At 32.3% G+C, this 15,233-nt stretch overlaps 7 protein-coding genes across 7 annotated transcripts; 2 read left to right on the forward strand and 5 right to left on the reverse strand.

Annotated features, from left to right (window-relative positions):
• Window positions 1-2,503: 2,503 nt before the first annotated feature.
• On the forward strand, window positions 2,504-3,169 carry RPB4 (DNA-directed RNA polymerase II subunit RPB4; the record flags this gene model as incomplete). Its single annotated transcript, XM_001645206.1, has 1 exon — window positions 2,504-3,169. One exon carries the CDS (start codon window positions 2,504-2,506, stop codon window positions 3,167-3,169), a length of 666 nt encoding a protein of 221 aa, XP_001645256.1.
• Window positions 3,170-3,311: 142 nt separating this feature from the next.
• Kpol_1060p56 (glycosyltransferase family 15 protein) lies at window positions 3,312-4,604 on the reverse strand (the record flags this gene model as incomplete). The annotated part of the gene is made up of 1 exon (XM_001645207.1): window positions 3,312-4,604. One exon carries the CDS (start codon window positions 4,602-4,604, stop codon window positions 3,312-3,314), a length of 1,293 nt encoding a protein of 430 aa, XP_001645257.1.
• A 384-nt stretch (window positions 4,605-4,988) lies between these two features.
• Window positions 4,989-5,768, reverse strand: UTP30 (Utp30p; the record flags this gene model as incomplete). The annotated part of the gene is made up of 1 exon (XM_001645208.1): window positions 4,989-5,768. One exon carries the CDS (start codon window positions 5,766-5,768, stop codon window positions 4,989-4,991), a length of 780 nt encoding a protein of 259 aa, XP_001645258.1.
• Window positions 5,769-6,190: 422 nt separating this feature from the next.
• Window positions 6,191-7,381, reverse strand: TIF1 (translation initiation factor eIF4A; the record flags this gene model as incomplete). The annotated part of the gene is made up of 1 exon (XM_001645209.1): window positions 6,191-7,381. One exon carries the CDS (start codon window positions 7,379-7,381, stop codon window positions 6,191-6,193), a length of 1,191 nt encoding a protein of 396 aa, XP_001645259.1.
• A 1,276-nt stretch (window positions 7,382-8,657) lies between these two features.
• On the reverse strand, window positions 8,658-9,264 carry RPS21B (40S ribosomal protein eS21; the record flags this gene model as incomplete). The annotated part of the gene is made up of 2 exons (XM_001645210.1): window positions 8,658-8,897; window positions 9,241-9,264. 2 exons carry the CDS (start codon window positions 9,262-9,264, stop codon window positions 8,658-8,660), a joined length of 264 nt encoding a protein of 87 aa, XP_001645260.1.
• A 1,055-nt stretch (window positions 9,265-10,319) lies between these two features.
• Window positions 10,320-11,252, reverse strand: RHO4 (Rho family GTPase RHO4; the record flags this gene model as incomplete). Its single annotated transcript, XM_001645211.1, has 1 exon — window positions 10,320-11,252. The coding sequence occupies one exon, from the start codon at window positions 11,250-11,252 to the stop codon at window positions 10,320-10,322; it is 933 nt and encodes a 310-aa protein (XP_001645261.1).
• A 2,126-nt stretch (window positions 11,253-13,378) lies between these two features.
• Kpol_1060p61 (phosphatase PAP2 family protein) lies at window positions 13,379-14,587 on the forward strand (the record flags this gene model as incomplete). Its single annotated transcript, XM_001645212.1, has 1 exon — window positions 13,379-14,587. The coding sequence occupies one exon, from the start codon at window positions 13,379-13,381 to the stop codon at window positions 14,585-14,587; it is 1,209 nt and encodes a 402-aa protein (XP_001645262.1).
• Window positions 14,588-15,233: the final 646 nt, after the last annotated feature.

Consider the following 15,233-nt stretch of genomic DNA (forward strand, 5'->3'; position numbering starts at 1 on the left):
TTGCAGGGAGAGAGAAGTAGTTGTAATGCCATATTTTTCAGTTTGGTTTATTTTGAGGATGCTTTGCAGGGAGAGGGGGGAGGGAAGAGATATACATTGGAGAGGGATATAAGAGTAGTCTGGATCAAAGAGGTAGCAAATATTGATTTCTAAGTGAATAAAATTGTAAATAACAACGAGGGGGATAAATCCAAAAACGTAAATTCAATTTGATACCTTTCCATGTTTGTATGTAAATGTACGATTTTAACGAACCAAATTAATCACAAAATCTTATTATTTTGGATGCTTATGATTTCATCTTGAAAAGAACTGATCTGGCAATGTGTCAATAAGTATCAAATTAGAGTGCAGCAGTAATACAAAAAATGTTGATGTCGATGTTTGTGCCGTCTTGCTGAAGAGAGTGCGATTCTTATCGTTGGATCAGAAATATAATCAATATTATTTTTTCTGTCAAGGGACATAACATTTTCCTAATTTAATGGTGTCTTCCCCCCATGCCCCCCCTTTAACCTTATCTCTACCAATCAGAAACAATAAAGTGCATATCATTTTAGATATCTTTAGTAATAACTTGCCTTATCTGTTTGCGTTTCTGCCTGTTGTTCAGGCCATCACTTTTTGTAATAAGCAGTATAATTAGAAGTAAAACTCAGTAATCCCACAAAACTAGAAAAGTTAATTGGAGGGTTCAGCTTATCTGTCAACCGACATCGTTTGACTTTCCACGTATGCAATATCTTTCCATAGCAGGCAATCTGGGATTGTTTTTATTATAGACAAACAGACAAACAAACAACGAACACAGCAGAGCACAGCGATGAACAGTTTATCTTAAGGTATATCTTTTGTAACCCCAGCAATCCTGCTATTAAGGTTATGAGAGCCCTGTTGTTTAAATCTAAACAATTTGTCTTTGGATGGACAGAAGAGAGAGAGAGAGAGGGAGAGAGACATGGATGGCATTAGATGTTGATTAAATGCAACATTTTGCGAAAGATAAATATAGATTATTTTTATAATCCAGAGTGTGATGGGGTGGGTGGGAAACCCAAATTTTCCAAAATAACATTTTGCAAACGCCGTCCCATTAGTTGTTTTTGCCTTTAACAATAATGTAAATGGAGTAAAAATTCCTAATCCTTGTTTCTATATCTATTTATATTTCTATATTTCTATATTTCTATATTTCTGTATTTAGCCGCCCATTTATAGGCGGAAAAACCCAATTTGTTCCCTCTCTTCTCCTCCTCTCCCGAAACCAAGATTTCCGTAAACGGACGTGGTCACCTGACCAGAGGGGAACTCGCCTCCCCCCAATACATAGAGGCCACAAAAAACAAACCAAACTTCTCTGATGGTGTACGTTTCTGTGCCGTGTCTGTCGGGAAGCACAAAATCATGAAGAAGAAGAGACACAAACACAACAACAAGAGCAGCTTCTGTGTGTGTGTGTGCGTGTACGGATGGTCGTTTACTCACACATCACGTGATCACATGTCTACTTTCCCCAACACCCAGCCGGGTAATGCCCACTCTCATCCTCCCATTCAATTCACTTCACTTCAACAAACTTGCTAGTTCTTCCCTCACTTGAAGCCATACAAAATGTAAATATAGTTCTATATATTCACTATATATGTGTGTGTGCATGTTATGGGTTATGGGTTATGAGTTATGGGGATACAGTTACGATGGGGTATCCCCCCATCCAAGAGATACTTACAAAAGCACTATGTTTCTTAATTAAATGTTGTCATCGACTAATATATAAGATTCATTAGACCATACTACACTGCATCACAATGACCAGTGTTGTACAGAATATAACATATCTTTTAATTCTACAACATTACTGACGTTGTTCTTGATCAGTCCATCATATACGTTTTAATGCCTGTATGTCTCTTGTCTTCACACATACACACTACGTATCCAATGATCACATGTTCTAATCCTCTTTGGTATCTTGGCAATATTGGAAAATTTCATCGAATTATTATTATTAGAATTGAAATTTGAAATTTAGACTTGAAATAAACCATTGTACTCAAGACTTGAAGAGATCTTAGATCGTGTCCTTGATATCCTTCGGTCTACTTAAATTAGAAACGCTGGTTAATATACCTTTACAATTCGTCAATTGCACTACCCGGGAGTATCATAGCATTCTGTGATTGAATTCTGATATTCTACGCTGATTTGTACTCGAATTTTATAAGTTAATTTACTTATTCGAACGAAGAAACTTTCCATTTAGCATTCAGCTCTATTACAAACAGTTATACTCAACCATCCATACATCAATTCTATTTTAATATTTCACTTCCAATCCCATCTCTTGGTTTAATTTCATATTTTTTCAACTTTCTTTTCCAGCATATACACACCTAAGGTCACAACTTAATACTTATTTGTGGGTCAACCTATTTACAACAGCAATACAGAAAGTTTATCATACATACTACACTATAATATCACAATAAAATAGCACTTCAGAATGAATGTCTCTACTTCCACTTTCCAATCAAGAAGAAGAAGATTAAAGAACGTCGAAGAAGAAGAAAATGCAGCTACTTTGCAATTAGGACAGGAATTTCAAGTAAAACAGATAAATCATCAAGGTGAAGAAGAAGAACTTATCGCATTGAACCTAAGTGAAGCTCGTCTATTGATCAAAGAAGCTTTGATAGAACGTAAAAGAGCTTTAAAAAGATCTCAACGTAAAAATACAGGTAATGATTCCAAAAATAAAAATGATCCTAGCAATTCCACAGGATCGTCAAATGATAATAATGAAAACGACAATAATGATCACGATGAAGAAGATAACGAATTTATGCAAGCAGAAACTCGTGAAAAGGAATTGGAATCTTTGGATTCTTTATTAGAACAGACTACTACAGGTAATAATAAAGATTTGAAAAATACTATGGAATATTTGACAAATTTTTCAAGATTTAGAGACCAAGAAACTGTTGGTGCAGTCATTCAATTATTGAAAAGTACTGGTTTACATCCTTTTGAAATTGCTCAATTAGGTTCATTGGCCTGTGACACCGCAGATGAAGCCAAAACTTTAATACCAAGTTTAAATAACAAGATTTCAGATGATGAATTGGAAAGAATATTAAAGGAATTATCAAATTTAGAAACCTTATACTAGTTTTAATAAATAGTCTTAATAGATACAAATGTAATATATCATTAGTCATTAAATATGTAAAATCTTCCATCCGTTATTACTCTTTAATGCTATGTAAGATTTTGGTGATTGTTAATGATACAAACAAATTTTAGGATATGGTTTATTTTTTTAATTCCTGGATAAAATATTTACCACTTCCATTTTTCCACCACCTCATTAAACAACTATTAGGGTTGGTGGTAATGCTATTGACACCGTTAGGGTCACATAAGCAACCATGAACTAAGCGAAAATAATATGCTGTTGGACATGAATAGAATGGGTTATGCCCATATCCCAATTCGTCAAAATGAATTATCTCATTTTTATCCAGAAGTAATGATGCTGCAATTGTATGGACTGGGGCATCACCCCAGCGTTCATAATAAAACCCACCAGAGTCATCAAGATGTTTAAAGTAATTCATGTATTTTTCACTTCTAAAGAAATTTAAGTCACCAATTTCAAAATTTGACCAAAAATGACACAAATTGTATGCACTATCAGAAACGTAATATGGATTATAAAGTCCAATTGGATCAGAATCTGTTATAAAATCATAGGAATTTCTTGACATATCTATATCTTTTTCATTTTTTGTAATGTATTCTTCAACTGTATCCCACAATGTGGGTATTGTATTTTGAAATTCATACATACTTATGACAAACCCATATTTCTTCTTCTTTTCTCTCATTACTCTAAATGGGTCATATGGGAAATCACAGTAATATTCAACGTTCGGTTCTACCCTAAAGTAATAATCATAGTTATTCAATACTGTTTGTCGGAAGAAATATCCAGAGTTAAAGCGACACATGTTTCGGTAAGATTTAGAACCTCCATAAAGTACACCCTCTTCCTCCATTTTACCCAACCGTTCTTCAAATAGTGTTTCATTCACCGAAGATGGCATATCCCAGTCATCAGGGGAAATCCAATGGAAGTATACATTACCACTTGCCATTGCCTCTGTCGCCTCTTTAAATTCTGGTGTGAAATGGTAATCATTTAAAAATACCCAATCATAATTATACTTCCAATTAAACCTATCTTCAAGCGATCTCATTGATTTTAAAGCACCATCCAGTTCCCAGTTCCTAACTAACATCAATAAAGTTGCATTTTCTTTTGGAATTGTTGACTTTTCGAGTTTTTTCTTGGAATCATCTAAAATGAAATCATCGTAAGTGCTTGAAGAAAGCTTTAAAGGCTCAAATATATCACCTTTCCTCAATTCATCATATTTATCCTTCAAACTATTTGATACTTGAAACAACTGTTTCTCTTTCTTACAATAATCATCAAGGTTACAAAGAAGTTTAGCAGATAATTCAAGTCTTGAATTTAAAAGATAAAATAACAAAATTATTGAAAATACTGCAAAGTATATTTTAAATAATGAGTTATACATCTGCTCAACACATTTGTCCTCTAATCACTTCCTTATCTATAATAGCTTGGTCTTTTTAATTTTACTCTTTTAGTTAAATGATGTTGATATTTCGATGGTTTCATCATCTTAAATAAGTTTTTCTATAATGGAGGCTTTAATAGATGTAAATATTTACATGTTTAAGTAAAAGTATCGTACAAACCAAATGTTTAGACTTGATTTATATAATGTTGTTTAATCTTTTAAATTAATTGTAATTGGGATTTGTTGTAATGACAATAGTTTATAAAATGGTAATTTCTATCTAATTCTAAATGTGATTTCTTAATTAAAAAAGTCATTTATTTTATATAATACAAAACAATAATGCAGAGATGAACTGGTGACTGATGATAGTTTAGTCTAATTTGTAGAATCATAAATAGCCAAACTATCACTATTTGGCGTTTTGACCCATATTTTCTTAATACCACCTTTGATTATACCTCCTTGAGGTTTTTTAGTTTTATCTGAGAGGAAATCTACAATATCTTGAATATTTTCAACCATTTCAGATATAGAATGCTTATGTAGTACACCAATTTTTACAGCAATTGTGTCATCGCCGCTTAAAACATAGGAAGTGTTTTTACAGATACTTCTGATCTGAGCTCTTACGTATATTGGATCACATTCTTCTTCTGTCTTTTGATGCCTAACTAATTCTTTTCTTGACATTTTAATTACAAATGGTAATTTTTTATTCCCATTGTAGAATCTACTGCCTAATACAGTAGGAAGTAAGTGATGTACCCTATAATCTGCTACAATTAGGTCAAATTCTTTATAAAGTTGGTTTAGTTTAGACCCTCTAAAACGACGTTTTAGATTTTTCAAACCTATTATTTCTTTGAATAATTCAGAAGTAGCTTCATCTTTCGTCAATATATCTTTATAAAAAGTTGATGGATCCTTTGTAATTAGTAAAATTCTCAATTCCTTTGGTTTATTTAGCTTGCAACATGATAAGGGAATTATTCTAGGGGTGTGGTCTTTAGAAACTGCTGGTTTTTTAGACATCGTGATAGTAATATGAATATTTTTATCATTTTTCAATTTTGGATCATTTTCACAATGGTTTACCAAAGAGGTCACAGCTTTAGCAACCAATGGATCCTTATTTAAGTTTAATTTAGAAGCCATATCTTCTTGCCAATGATTATCTTGTGGTTATAGCACTACTTTATGTGCATATTAAAACTCTCGATGACTTCAAAAATTCGAAAATTTTTTTTTCAATGCTTAAAATATTTCAACATTGCCAGACTCGCTTGATTGATATGATATCTGAAAAAGAGAGCATCTCAAGGTCATCGATGAATATAGGTAAGGTAAAAAAAGATGGAAATGATGGGGCAACAGGAGGATATAGTGGGACAAATCATGTATATATGATTTAACAAGAAAGTATGAATTTTTTTTCTATATAAATAATTAAGATGTGAATAATTTAAAAAAATTTAATTTTCGAACTCTTTAAAGTAGTAAAAAAATATATTTAAACTTTACACTGAAGATAATAAAAAATGTACAAAGTAATAATATTCTACCAGGTATCAAATTGTTTAAGTGAACATTTCAGCGACATCAGCTGGTAATTCTTCAATTTGAGTAGAGTAGAACTTTTCAATTTCTCTCATAGCACCAACATCTTCGTTAGTAACGAAGTTAATAGCAACACCCTTTCTACCGAAACGACCACCTCTACCAATTCTGTGAATATAGTTTTCTTTGTTAGTTGGCAAGTCGTAGTTGATAACCAAGGAGACTTGTTGGACATCGATACCTCTAGCCAACAAATCGGTAGAGATCAAGATTCTTGAAGAACCACTTCTGAATTCCTTCATGATGACATCTCTTTCTTGTTGTGGTAAATCGGAGTAGATGGAAGAAACAGTGAAGTTGCTTTCAGTCAATTTTTGAGTTAATTCTTCGACCTTTCTTCTGGTGTTACAGAAGATAACAGCTTGGGTGACGGAGATAGAATCGTATAAATCACTTAAACAATCGAATTTGTATTGTTCTTCTTCGACGTTAATGTAAAATTGTTTGATACCTTCCAAAGTCAATTCATCCTTCTTAACCAAGATTCTGATTGGGTTTCTCATGAACTTGGTGGTGACTTCCAAAACGTCTCCTGGCAAAGTAGCAGACAACAAGACGACTTGGGTGGTTGGTGGCAACATGGTGAAGATTTGGTAAATTTGTTCTCTGAAACCAGAAGACAACATTTCATCAGCTTCATCTAAGATGAACATCTTGATGTTGTCGGTCTTGAATCTGTGTCTTTGAATGTTGTCAGAGACACGACCTGGGGTACCGACGACGATTTGAGCATCCTTCAAACCTTCAGTATCTTCGACGAAAGAAGTACCACCGATACAAGCATGAACTTTAACATCCATGTGGAAAGCCAAAGCGATGACGACCTTTTGGATTTGTAAAGCCAATTCTCTGGTTGGAGCCAAAATCAAAGCTTGTGGAGCTTTAATAGAACTGTCGATTCTTTGCAAAGCAGCAATGGAGAAAGTACCAGTCTTACCGGTACCAGATTGAGCTTGAGCCAAGACATCATGTTCTTCAACGATTGGCAAGATAGCACGTTGTTGAATAGCAGATGGTTCTTCAAAACCGTAACCGTAAACACCTTTCAATAGTTCATCTTTCAAGTTCATGTCATCGAACTTGTAGACGACCTTGTCATAGTTGGTTTGGATTTGAGATTCTTCGATTTCAGAAACACCTTCGGCAGACATATTGAAATATACAGGTAATATAAGTATATATTATGATGGTAAGTTCTATTAGCCTTCTTGTACTTTCAAAGGATTAAAAGTCAGAAAGAAACAATACGAAAAAAATTTTTTTTTCTCTTCTCTTAACAGTAAGTGTATGAACTGAACTAAATGAATTAAATTCAATTAATGAAACAACCACAAGATTTAAAATGAGTTATAGCAATAGCAATAGCAAGAATAAGAATAAGAATAAGAATTAGAATAAGAATTAAAGTTAAAGTGAGAATAAGAATAAAATCTTTGTTTAAGAAAAAAAGTTATCTATCGAGAGAGAAGCCAAACTAAGCATCGCAAAAGAGGTTGGACACAGGTCAAAAAAAAAAATTAAGCTGCAAATTGAAGTTGAAAATTAAGAGATGAATGGGAATTGAAAGGTATCAAAGTTCCATCTGTTAGTTGAGGCCATCAATCAAAATCAGTTTTGGTGAAGTTGTTCAGTTCAATATGGGAAGATGAGCAGTTGTGTGGGTTTTTCTCTGTGTGTCTTGGTGATGAGGAAAAGGACAAAGCAACCACAGCGAGAAATTTGTCTGGTTCGAGAGAGAGAGGGCGAGAGGGCGAGAGGGCGAAGGAGCGTTGGGTTTTTCTTTTCTTTTTCTTTTTCTTTTTAGTTTTTGTGTGTCTGTGCAGTGTGTTCTCTGTTCAGATAGGGAGGGTAACCGTGTTGAGTTAGTAGACAGCTGTTTTCGTTTCTTTTTTTCTTGCTGTTCTTGTAAGTTTTGTTCCACTTTGCCCAAAATTAGATATCAATTTGTGGAAAAAGAATCGAGTCAAGTAAAATTTGCAGTCGTTGTGCACGGGAACATGTTATGTCGTTTTTTGAGGACACCTCTGCCCTTGTTGATTTGCCAAGTAATGGAGAAAACTGGATGTCATGTGCTTGTCACGTGAGGCGAATTGGATGTTAGATGTCATGGTTACGTCTTACAAGGCTTTTGGCTACACTATTAGTACACCAACGCTAGCTGAATATATATGTATGATACACATCTATTAATCAATGTGGTCAATAGTGGTTATGTCGATACTAAGATATAAAAAAAACATGTCCTAGTCAACCTAAGAATCAACGGAGTAAGAATAAAACAAAATAATAACACATATAATATATAGATATCATATCTTTATGACACTTAAATGTTTGTTTTTTAAATTATTTGTTATGTAAAATAAAATATTTCAAAAATATAATCTTATTATGGTAATCCTTATTTATATATTTTGATGATATTTCTTAACGAGAGTAAGACCAAACGTTCTTCATCAAACCATCGTTTTGAGCCAAACGGTTCAAAGCATCGTCAGCTTCACCTCTAGCTCTGACATCACCAGATAAAGCATATGTGATGTATTCACCTGGAATAGCTCTACCTTCTTCATCAACCTTGGCGATGTTGATTTGGACAGAAGCGTGGTCCTTAGACTTGATAATGGTGTTAGTGGCAGAACACTTTCTTGGAACATATAATTCAACCTATTTATATATAATTAAATCAACAATTGAAATGAATGTAAATTGAAAACATCCATCAGAAGTTAATCATAGTATTACAGTTAGTAAATTGTTAATAGAGTAAAATGTTTCTTCAACGGAAAAACTATCTATCCTTTAAATCTTCCCTTAAATCTCCAGGATTTTTCGATGTTTGTTTGCATAAAACGTAAATTAAATTAACATCATCTTAGACATAGCTATTACTTAATTTAACAGATTTCTCTTATTTGGATACTAGATATTCACTATGCCTTATATCGACTCTTCAGGTAAGGTTTAAAGATATTTTTTTTCCTGTCTTTATCTTTATTTGATAACATACTAATTGACCTTTATCGTTTTCCATTTTGACTTATTTATCTTGGTTGCTTATGATGTATAGGTTCTCTAAATATTACAATATTAGCACGTTATATACTATATAAATATTAAAGTTATTTAATAGACTTAATGATTTGAAATAAGGCAGTACCTTGCTCACTACTAACGCTATCTTACCGCGAATTGTCAATAATAATAGTAAGAATAAGAATGATGATAAGAATAATAATAATAATTAACCAGATAGTATGCTCAACTCTACATTCAATCAATCATTGAAAGTCCTATATTGATAGTTTCTGCTGGTATACACCCTAGTCTCTTACTCACTCTACTACTGGCACCGCTACATCAATAATATTAGCGATGAGCTTGAACATATGAGAGATAACTTGGAAATTTCAAAATTTCCAACCTGTTTTGCGTCCTCAATGCTTACATCTCTGAAAGTTTGTCAATTTTGTATGGGGGAAATTTTGACGGGGCAGATAAAAAAGCGAAAACGAAAAATACAAATTTGATTACTTTTCTCTCGTTTCTCATTTCAATTCAAATGAGAGAATCATACAAAACAGGATGTACGGATGCTGGTTAAAATATGTGTGGGTGTTATTAAGTCGAAATATGAAGTTCAGTCACTTACGCTGGACAAGATAATTACTGCAGTTTACCAATCGATCTTGTAATCATCCAAGACTCAATTTTATATACTTTAAGCTACAATTGCGGTAAAATGATATAGTGACAGAAGAATATACAAAAATTACATTTCTAAAGTACATATTCTGATGAAATAAACCTTTTATAGGTACTAAATATCATTATGTATGTTAATTATCTGTGTTTTAACTGAGTGAAAATTGAGTGTTCTTCTTACCTGTACAAGATAAAATAAAAATATTATTTTCTTGTTTTAGAGCATAATCAATCAATCAATCGGTTATCATATATATATATATGATTATGACATGAAGCACAGCAGTTCCAGACTGCGTTGCATATAACATTATGTATTATAATTTTTATGGGTATGAATGAGTGCATGAATTTTTTTTCTTACCTTCTATATTTACAGATTATTCAAAGAATAGTACACTTGAATTTTTTCTTTTTAGATTTCTTTAACTCTTTCCTATTTTTATCAGGTTTTGGTAATTTGATATTGAACGCATCCTTTAATATTTGCGTGGCATTTTGATTTTCCGCCAATGTCTCATGTAATACAGTAGTCATTGATTTATCGAATAATTCATCGATTTTATATTTTGCCAGAGACGATATTTGGAAATGACCGTTTAAATGCAAATTTTTTGAAACTGAATTAGCATAAGCATAATCAATTAAATCATCTTCTGTATCAAAATTATCATCATTATACAGATCGCTTTTTAAACCTACTAAAAAGATCTTTGTGCGAGGATTAAAATGCCTTACTTCAGGGACCCATGTATTTTCAAGATTAACTAATGAGGCAGGATCGTCAATTGCATAACAGGCAAAACATATTTGAGCATCTGAATAGGAAAATGGTCTCAATCTTTCATCTTCTTCATTTGCAGAAACGTCCCAAAGAGAAAGTTCATATTTTTTATTATTTGGACCATCAATAATGGTTCTATAGTCTTGTAAAATATTGGGTACTTCTTTATCTTGCGGATATTTACCGTTATTCAAATAAGTCAAAAGTAAAGAGGTTTTACCTACATTCTTATCACCAACTATCACAATTTTCACATTAATACGATCATTTATATTCGATTGTAATTTTTGGAGCTGATTGTAACTAATTATATCAGTCATTGATAAGTCAAATCTTGCCAAATTAGTATTTTCCTTATGCAATAGTAATTTTTCACTAATATACGTTTCGTTATCACTTGAAGAAGTCATTCTAGCAGCATCTGAAGTCGATATTTCTAAAACATCATTCTTAATCTCAAGAATATTCTTATTATCATCAGTTGGAGAAATGTCTTGTCTAGTACTGCAATCACTGGCTACAATATCTGCCATACCCAAATTTAACTTTGAAATAGTAATACTGATATACTGAAACAAAACAAAATAAAATAAAATTTAATAAAGTTGAACTTAACACTCCTGAATGTTCCTACCTGAAAAGTGCAGTAACCCACACAAGCGAATACTCGTTAAAATTGCTGTTAAATAGCTATAAAATGCTAGAATAGTAATGTGCAATATATATTGACAATTTTCAGTATAAATAAATTTAAGGCAATGTAGTGATGGCTTTATCTTCACAATAAAATGATAATTTAAACTGAAAGACAATGGAAACAAAAACTTTTTGGTTTTAAAGTTCAAACAAACAATATTGAAATGTCGTTAATTGTCCAAATTTCAATTCGAGAAGGTCAATAACTTATTTAATATTTCTTGTATTAGATAGGATAGAGGGAACAAATGTAGTTGAGAATGAGAATTTTAAAGATATGATAGGATGAGACAGCACGGGATCGGACTGGATTAAAGAATATATTTAACCAATTTACGACTAGTGAGATAGAGAAGTAACAAGAAAGGATTATAATTAGAATGTCTCTTGAGAGTAAAGTATTTCCTATAACGTACTGAAAATTGACTTATAATTATCCAATACAGTATCTATTAACCAAAAGAGTGATCTATTTTCTAAATTTGAACATAAATAAAATTATAAGAAAAAGAAAAGATAGGTAAATATATCAAAAAGTGCTTATATCCCAAAAGGGTAATTTAGTTTAGAAAAAATATGCGTTTCGAAAAAATCTGAAAAAACAAAATTTACGTCATTTCTTATTTTATTGTCCCATCCCACCCCCCTTCCCGTTTGCTGTACTCTTCCTTGGACCCCCCCCCAAGAGAACGACAACATCTCCTTCCATTTAAAGGCAACACACATGACTAACATAGGACTTACTTCAGATGCCTAAAGTTGAAGGTTTCATCTCAATGTATTTATTTTACTTATATATAAAGCAATGTATGGATATGTGTTCCCAATGAAAGGGGGGAATTGAGGGAGGGAGATGGGGGTCAGTGTAGACTATATACATTCTTAGCTGTATTCCGTAAGACAAGTACAGTATGGACTTGCATAAACCCATAATCCATACATAATATACAATTCATGCTGTATTAAATTATTTATATGTAATAACATGTTATTATCATAGAAATGGTTCTCTCAGTGTAAGATGTTGTCAGTAGGGATGAATGAAGGGGTCAATACACACAAAACTAACAACATCGACTACGAAGACCACAACAACGACAACTTCAAATAGTCTGAACTGCTAACGCTACTTTGAAAGCTTTTGTTGGTACCTGAGTTTAAAATATCGTAAAGTTATATTTCTTTCACTTTTCTTGCTTGCTTGCTTGCTGTACTGGTCTGTTCTGGTCTGATCTGACTGACCGAACTGACCGAACTGACTTAATTTCGAAAACTCAGCATGTATATCACATCACACGTCTCCGTAGACACATCTTATCCCTCTCTATAAATATCTTGTATGAGCTAAATATTATTAGAAATTTCTACTCTCTCAGTGAGATTTATACGTACCCGATATATGGCTAACAAGGTTTAAATGTAATATCTACAAATTGCAATAATTGTTCAGGTATATATATATAAATATTTAAATAATTGAAAGGTTACTGTTAATTCTGGATTGATGGATGGTAAGGTGGTATTTGTCGTTGTTATTGCTAGCATTTAGTTAATTCTCAAAGATATACAGTGTTAATTCAATGTATATTTTGGTTTATTTTTTATAATTTGATCTTTAACTGATTTTTTTTACTATTCAATTAAAAAAAAAAATAAGGTTCAGTAATAATTTTTCACTAATTTACTGCAATCGTTTCAATTCACTTCCATTTGTTATAAAGATATATTACTTCTGCTATATAGAGTAAATTCGACAATATTCACGGCATATCAAGATATCTTTTCAGCTTGTAATAAAGTATATCAAGAGAAATTGCAGTTTCCTACTACGTGAAACAAACACTTATTTAATTGTTCAAAAGAAATTGATATTCCTTCACATATCATTGTCTGTAGATCCATTTTATTTCATTTCATATTTTTTTTAAAACAAAAGTACATACATACGCATACACTTACAATCATGACAGGTTCAAGATCTGGTGGTATTTCTAACGCAAATGATTTCTTAGAAGAATATTATTTAAATGACCCAGGTAATCACCCCCCTTCCCATTTTAAAGATAAAATGTCAGATTTACGTTTTAATATGAGAAATTATTTATTGAAATTTACTGATACCCAATCTATTTATTTAGCTGAATGGCAAAAAGAACACAGAACTATATCCTTGGATACCTTCTTTGCTTATACCGCTTTATTAGCTTCGCACACTTTTTATGTCCTTTTCTTACCAATCCCTCCATTCATTGGCCAATATGGTTTAATTCGTGATTTAGTCTATATATTAGGTTATTCGATTTATATCAGTGGTTACTTGAAGGACTATTGGTGTTTACCAAGACCTAAGTCCCCCCCTTTGCACAGAATTACACTGAGCGCTTACACTTCAAAAGAATATGGTGCTCCATCATCACATACAGCAAATGCAACAGGTGTAACGTTACTACTAATACTAAGGATCTATCAAGCCAGGTATATGACATTCACAATGAAATGCGTATTGCTATTCTTCACATTTGCTTATGATTTTACTTTGATTATCGGAAGGCTATACTGTGGCATGCATGGCTTAATAGATTTGATAAGTGGTGCTATAATTGGTATCCTATGTTTTGCGGGAAGAATTGGAATACCTTGGATTTTCAAAAATTTTAAATCTGGGGACTATTTATGGTATCCAATATTTACTGTTTGTTGGGGATTCTTCATGCTATTTAACCATGTAAAACCAATTGATGAGTGCCCATGTTTTGAAGATAGTGTAGCCTTCATTGGTGTCTTGGCAGGATTGGATTTCAGTAATTGGTTTATCGAAAGATACGATTTGAGCCATACAATTGATGCATTGAGTCAAAATGATGGAAGAATTACACCAATTTTACTAAAACTAGCAGTAGGTATTCCTTGCGTTATAATTTGGAAATATGTCATCGGTAAACCATTGGTTTATTTAACTTTACAAAAAATAATAGGGGTGCAAGACGACAGACCAAGTAAGAAAATGCTACGTAAAAGGTACAAAAAAGTTCATAGACACGAATGTTTACCATACATCGGAGTTGCCAAATTGGATATTTATGGTAGGTTTTTCATATATGCTGGTATTCCAATAACTGTTTTATTAATTTCACCAATAGCATTACAGGCATTTGGATTGATCAATCTATGAATGCACATATGAATTAATGAATCAAGTATAAAAAATAAAATGAAGTGAATTTTAAATATAGGCATATTCAATCCAATTCAAGAACAAAAAAATATATTTATATACATGGAATAAACCAAAAACAGTTGAACAATCTGAATTACTAAAATAATTTATTATGAGAATGTTTAAAAAATATGATATCATTTAAGATAATTCCTATCAATATCACTCTGAATCACAAATCTGAAAAGTCAATTGTTCCCTCAATCCCATTATTCATCATGCACCCTCATCGGGCTTACTATAGATTTAGAACTTAAGATAATATTACACATTTTTTTTGAATACTTTTCTACGAGGCATTAGTAATATTAATTGCATTTGATTAAATACAAAATTCAAACGCCTAGGAAATTATGATAACACTTTTAGCCCAACCTCCCCAAAAAGGAACCTCAATAGGGAGCCCAATTCACTTCTTATTAATTAGAGATTAAAGGGTCCGGGAATTATTGATTTCATAAAAGGTGGTAAGGGGCTCTCGAATTAGAAATTTAACAGTCCATATTGGATATCTTTATACCACTAAGAAGGCTTTTATCCATTGACTTTACGCGTTTTTCATCCGGAACAAATTTAAGGGGGCTCGTTAAATAATTCTGGA

The sequence above is a fragment of the Vanderwaltozyma polyspora genome, genomic scaffold (assembly GCF_000150035.1).
Source record: "Vanderwaltozyma polyspora DSM 70294 KpolScaffold1060 genomic scaffold, whole genome shotgun sequence".
In the NCBI taxonomy this organism is placed as follows: domain Eukaryota; kingdom Fungi; phylum Ascomycota; class Saccharomycetes; order Saccharomycetales; family Saccharomycetaceae; genus Vanderwaltozyma; species Vanderwaltozyma polyspora.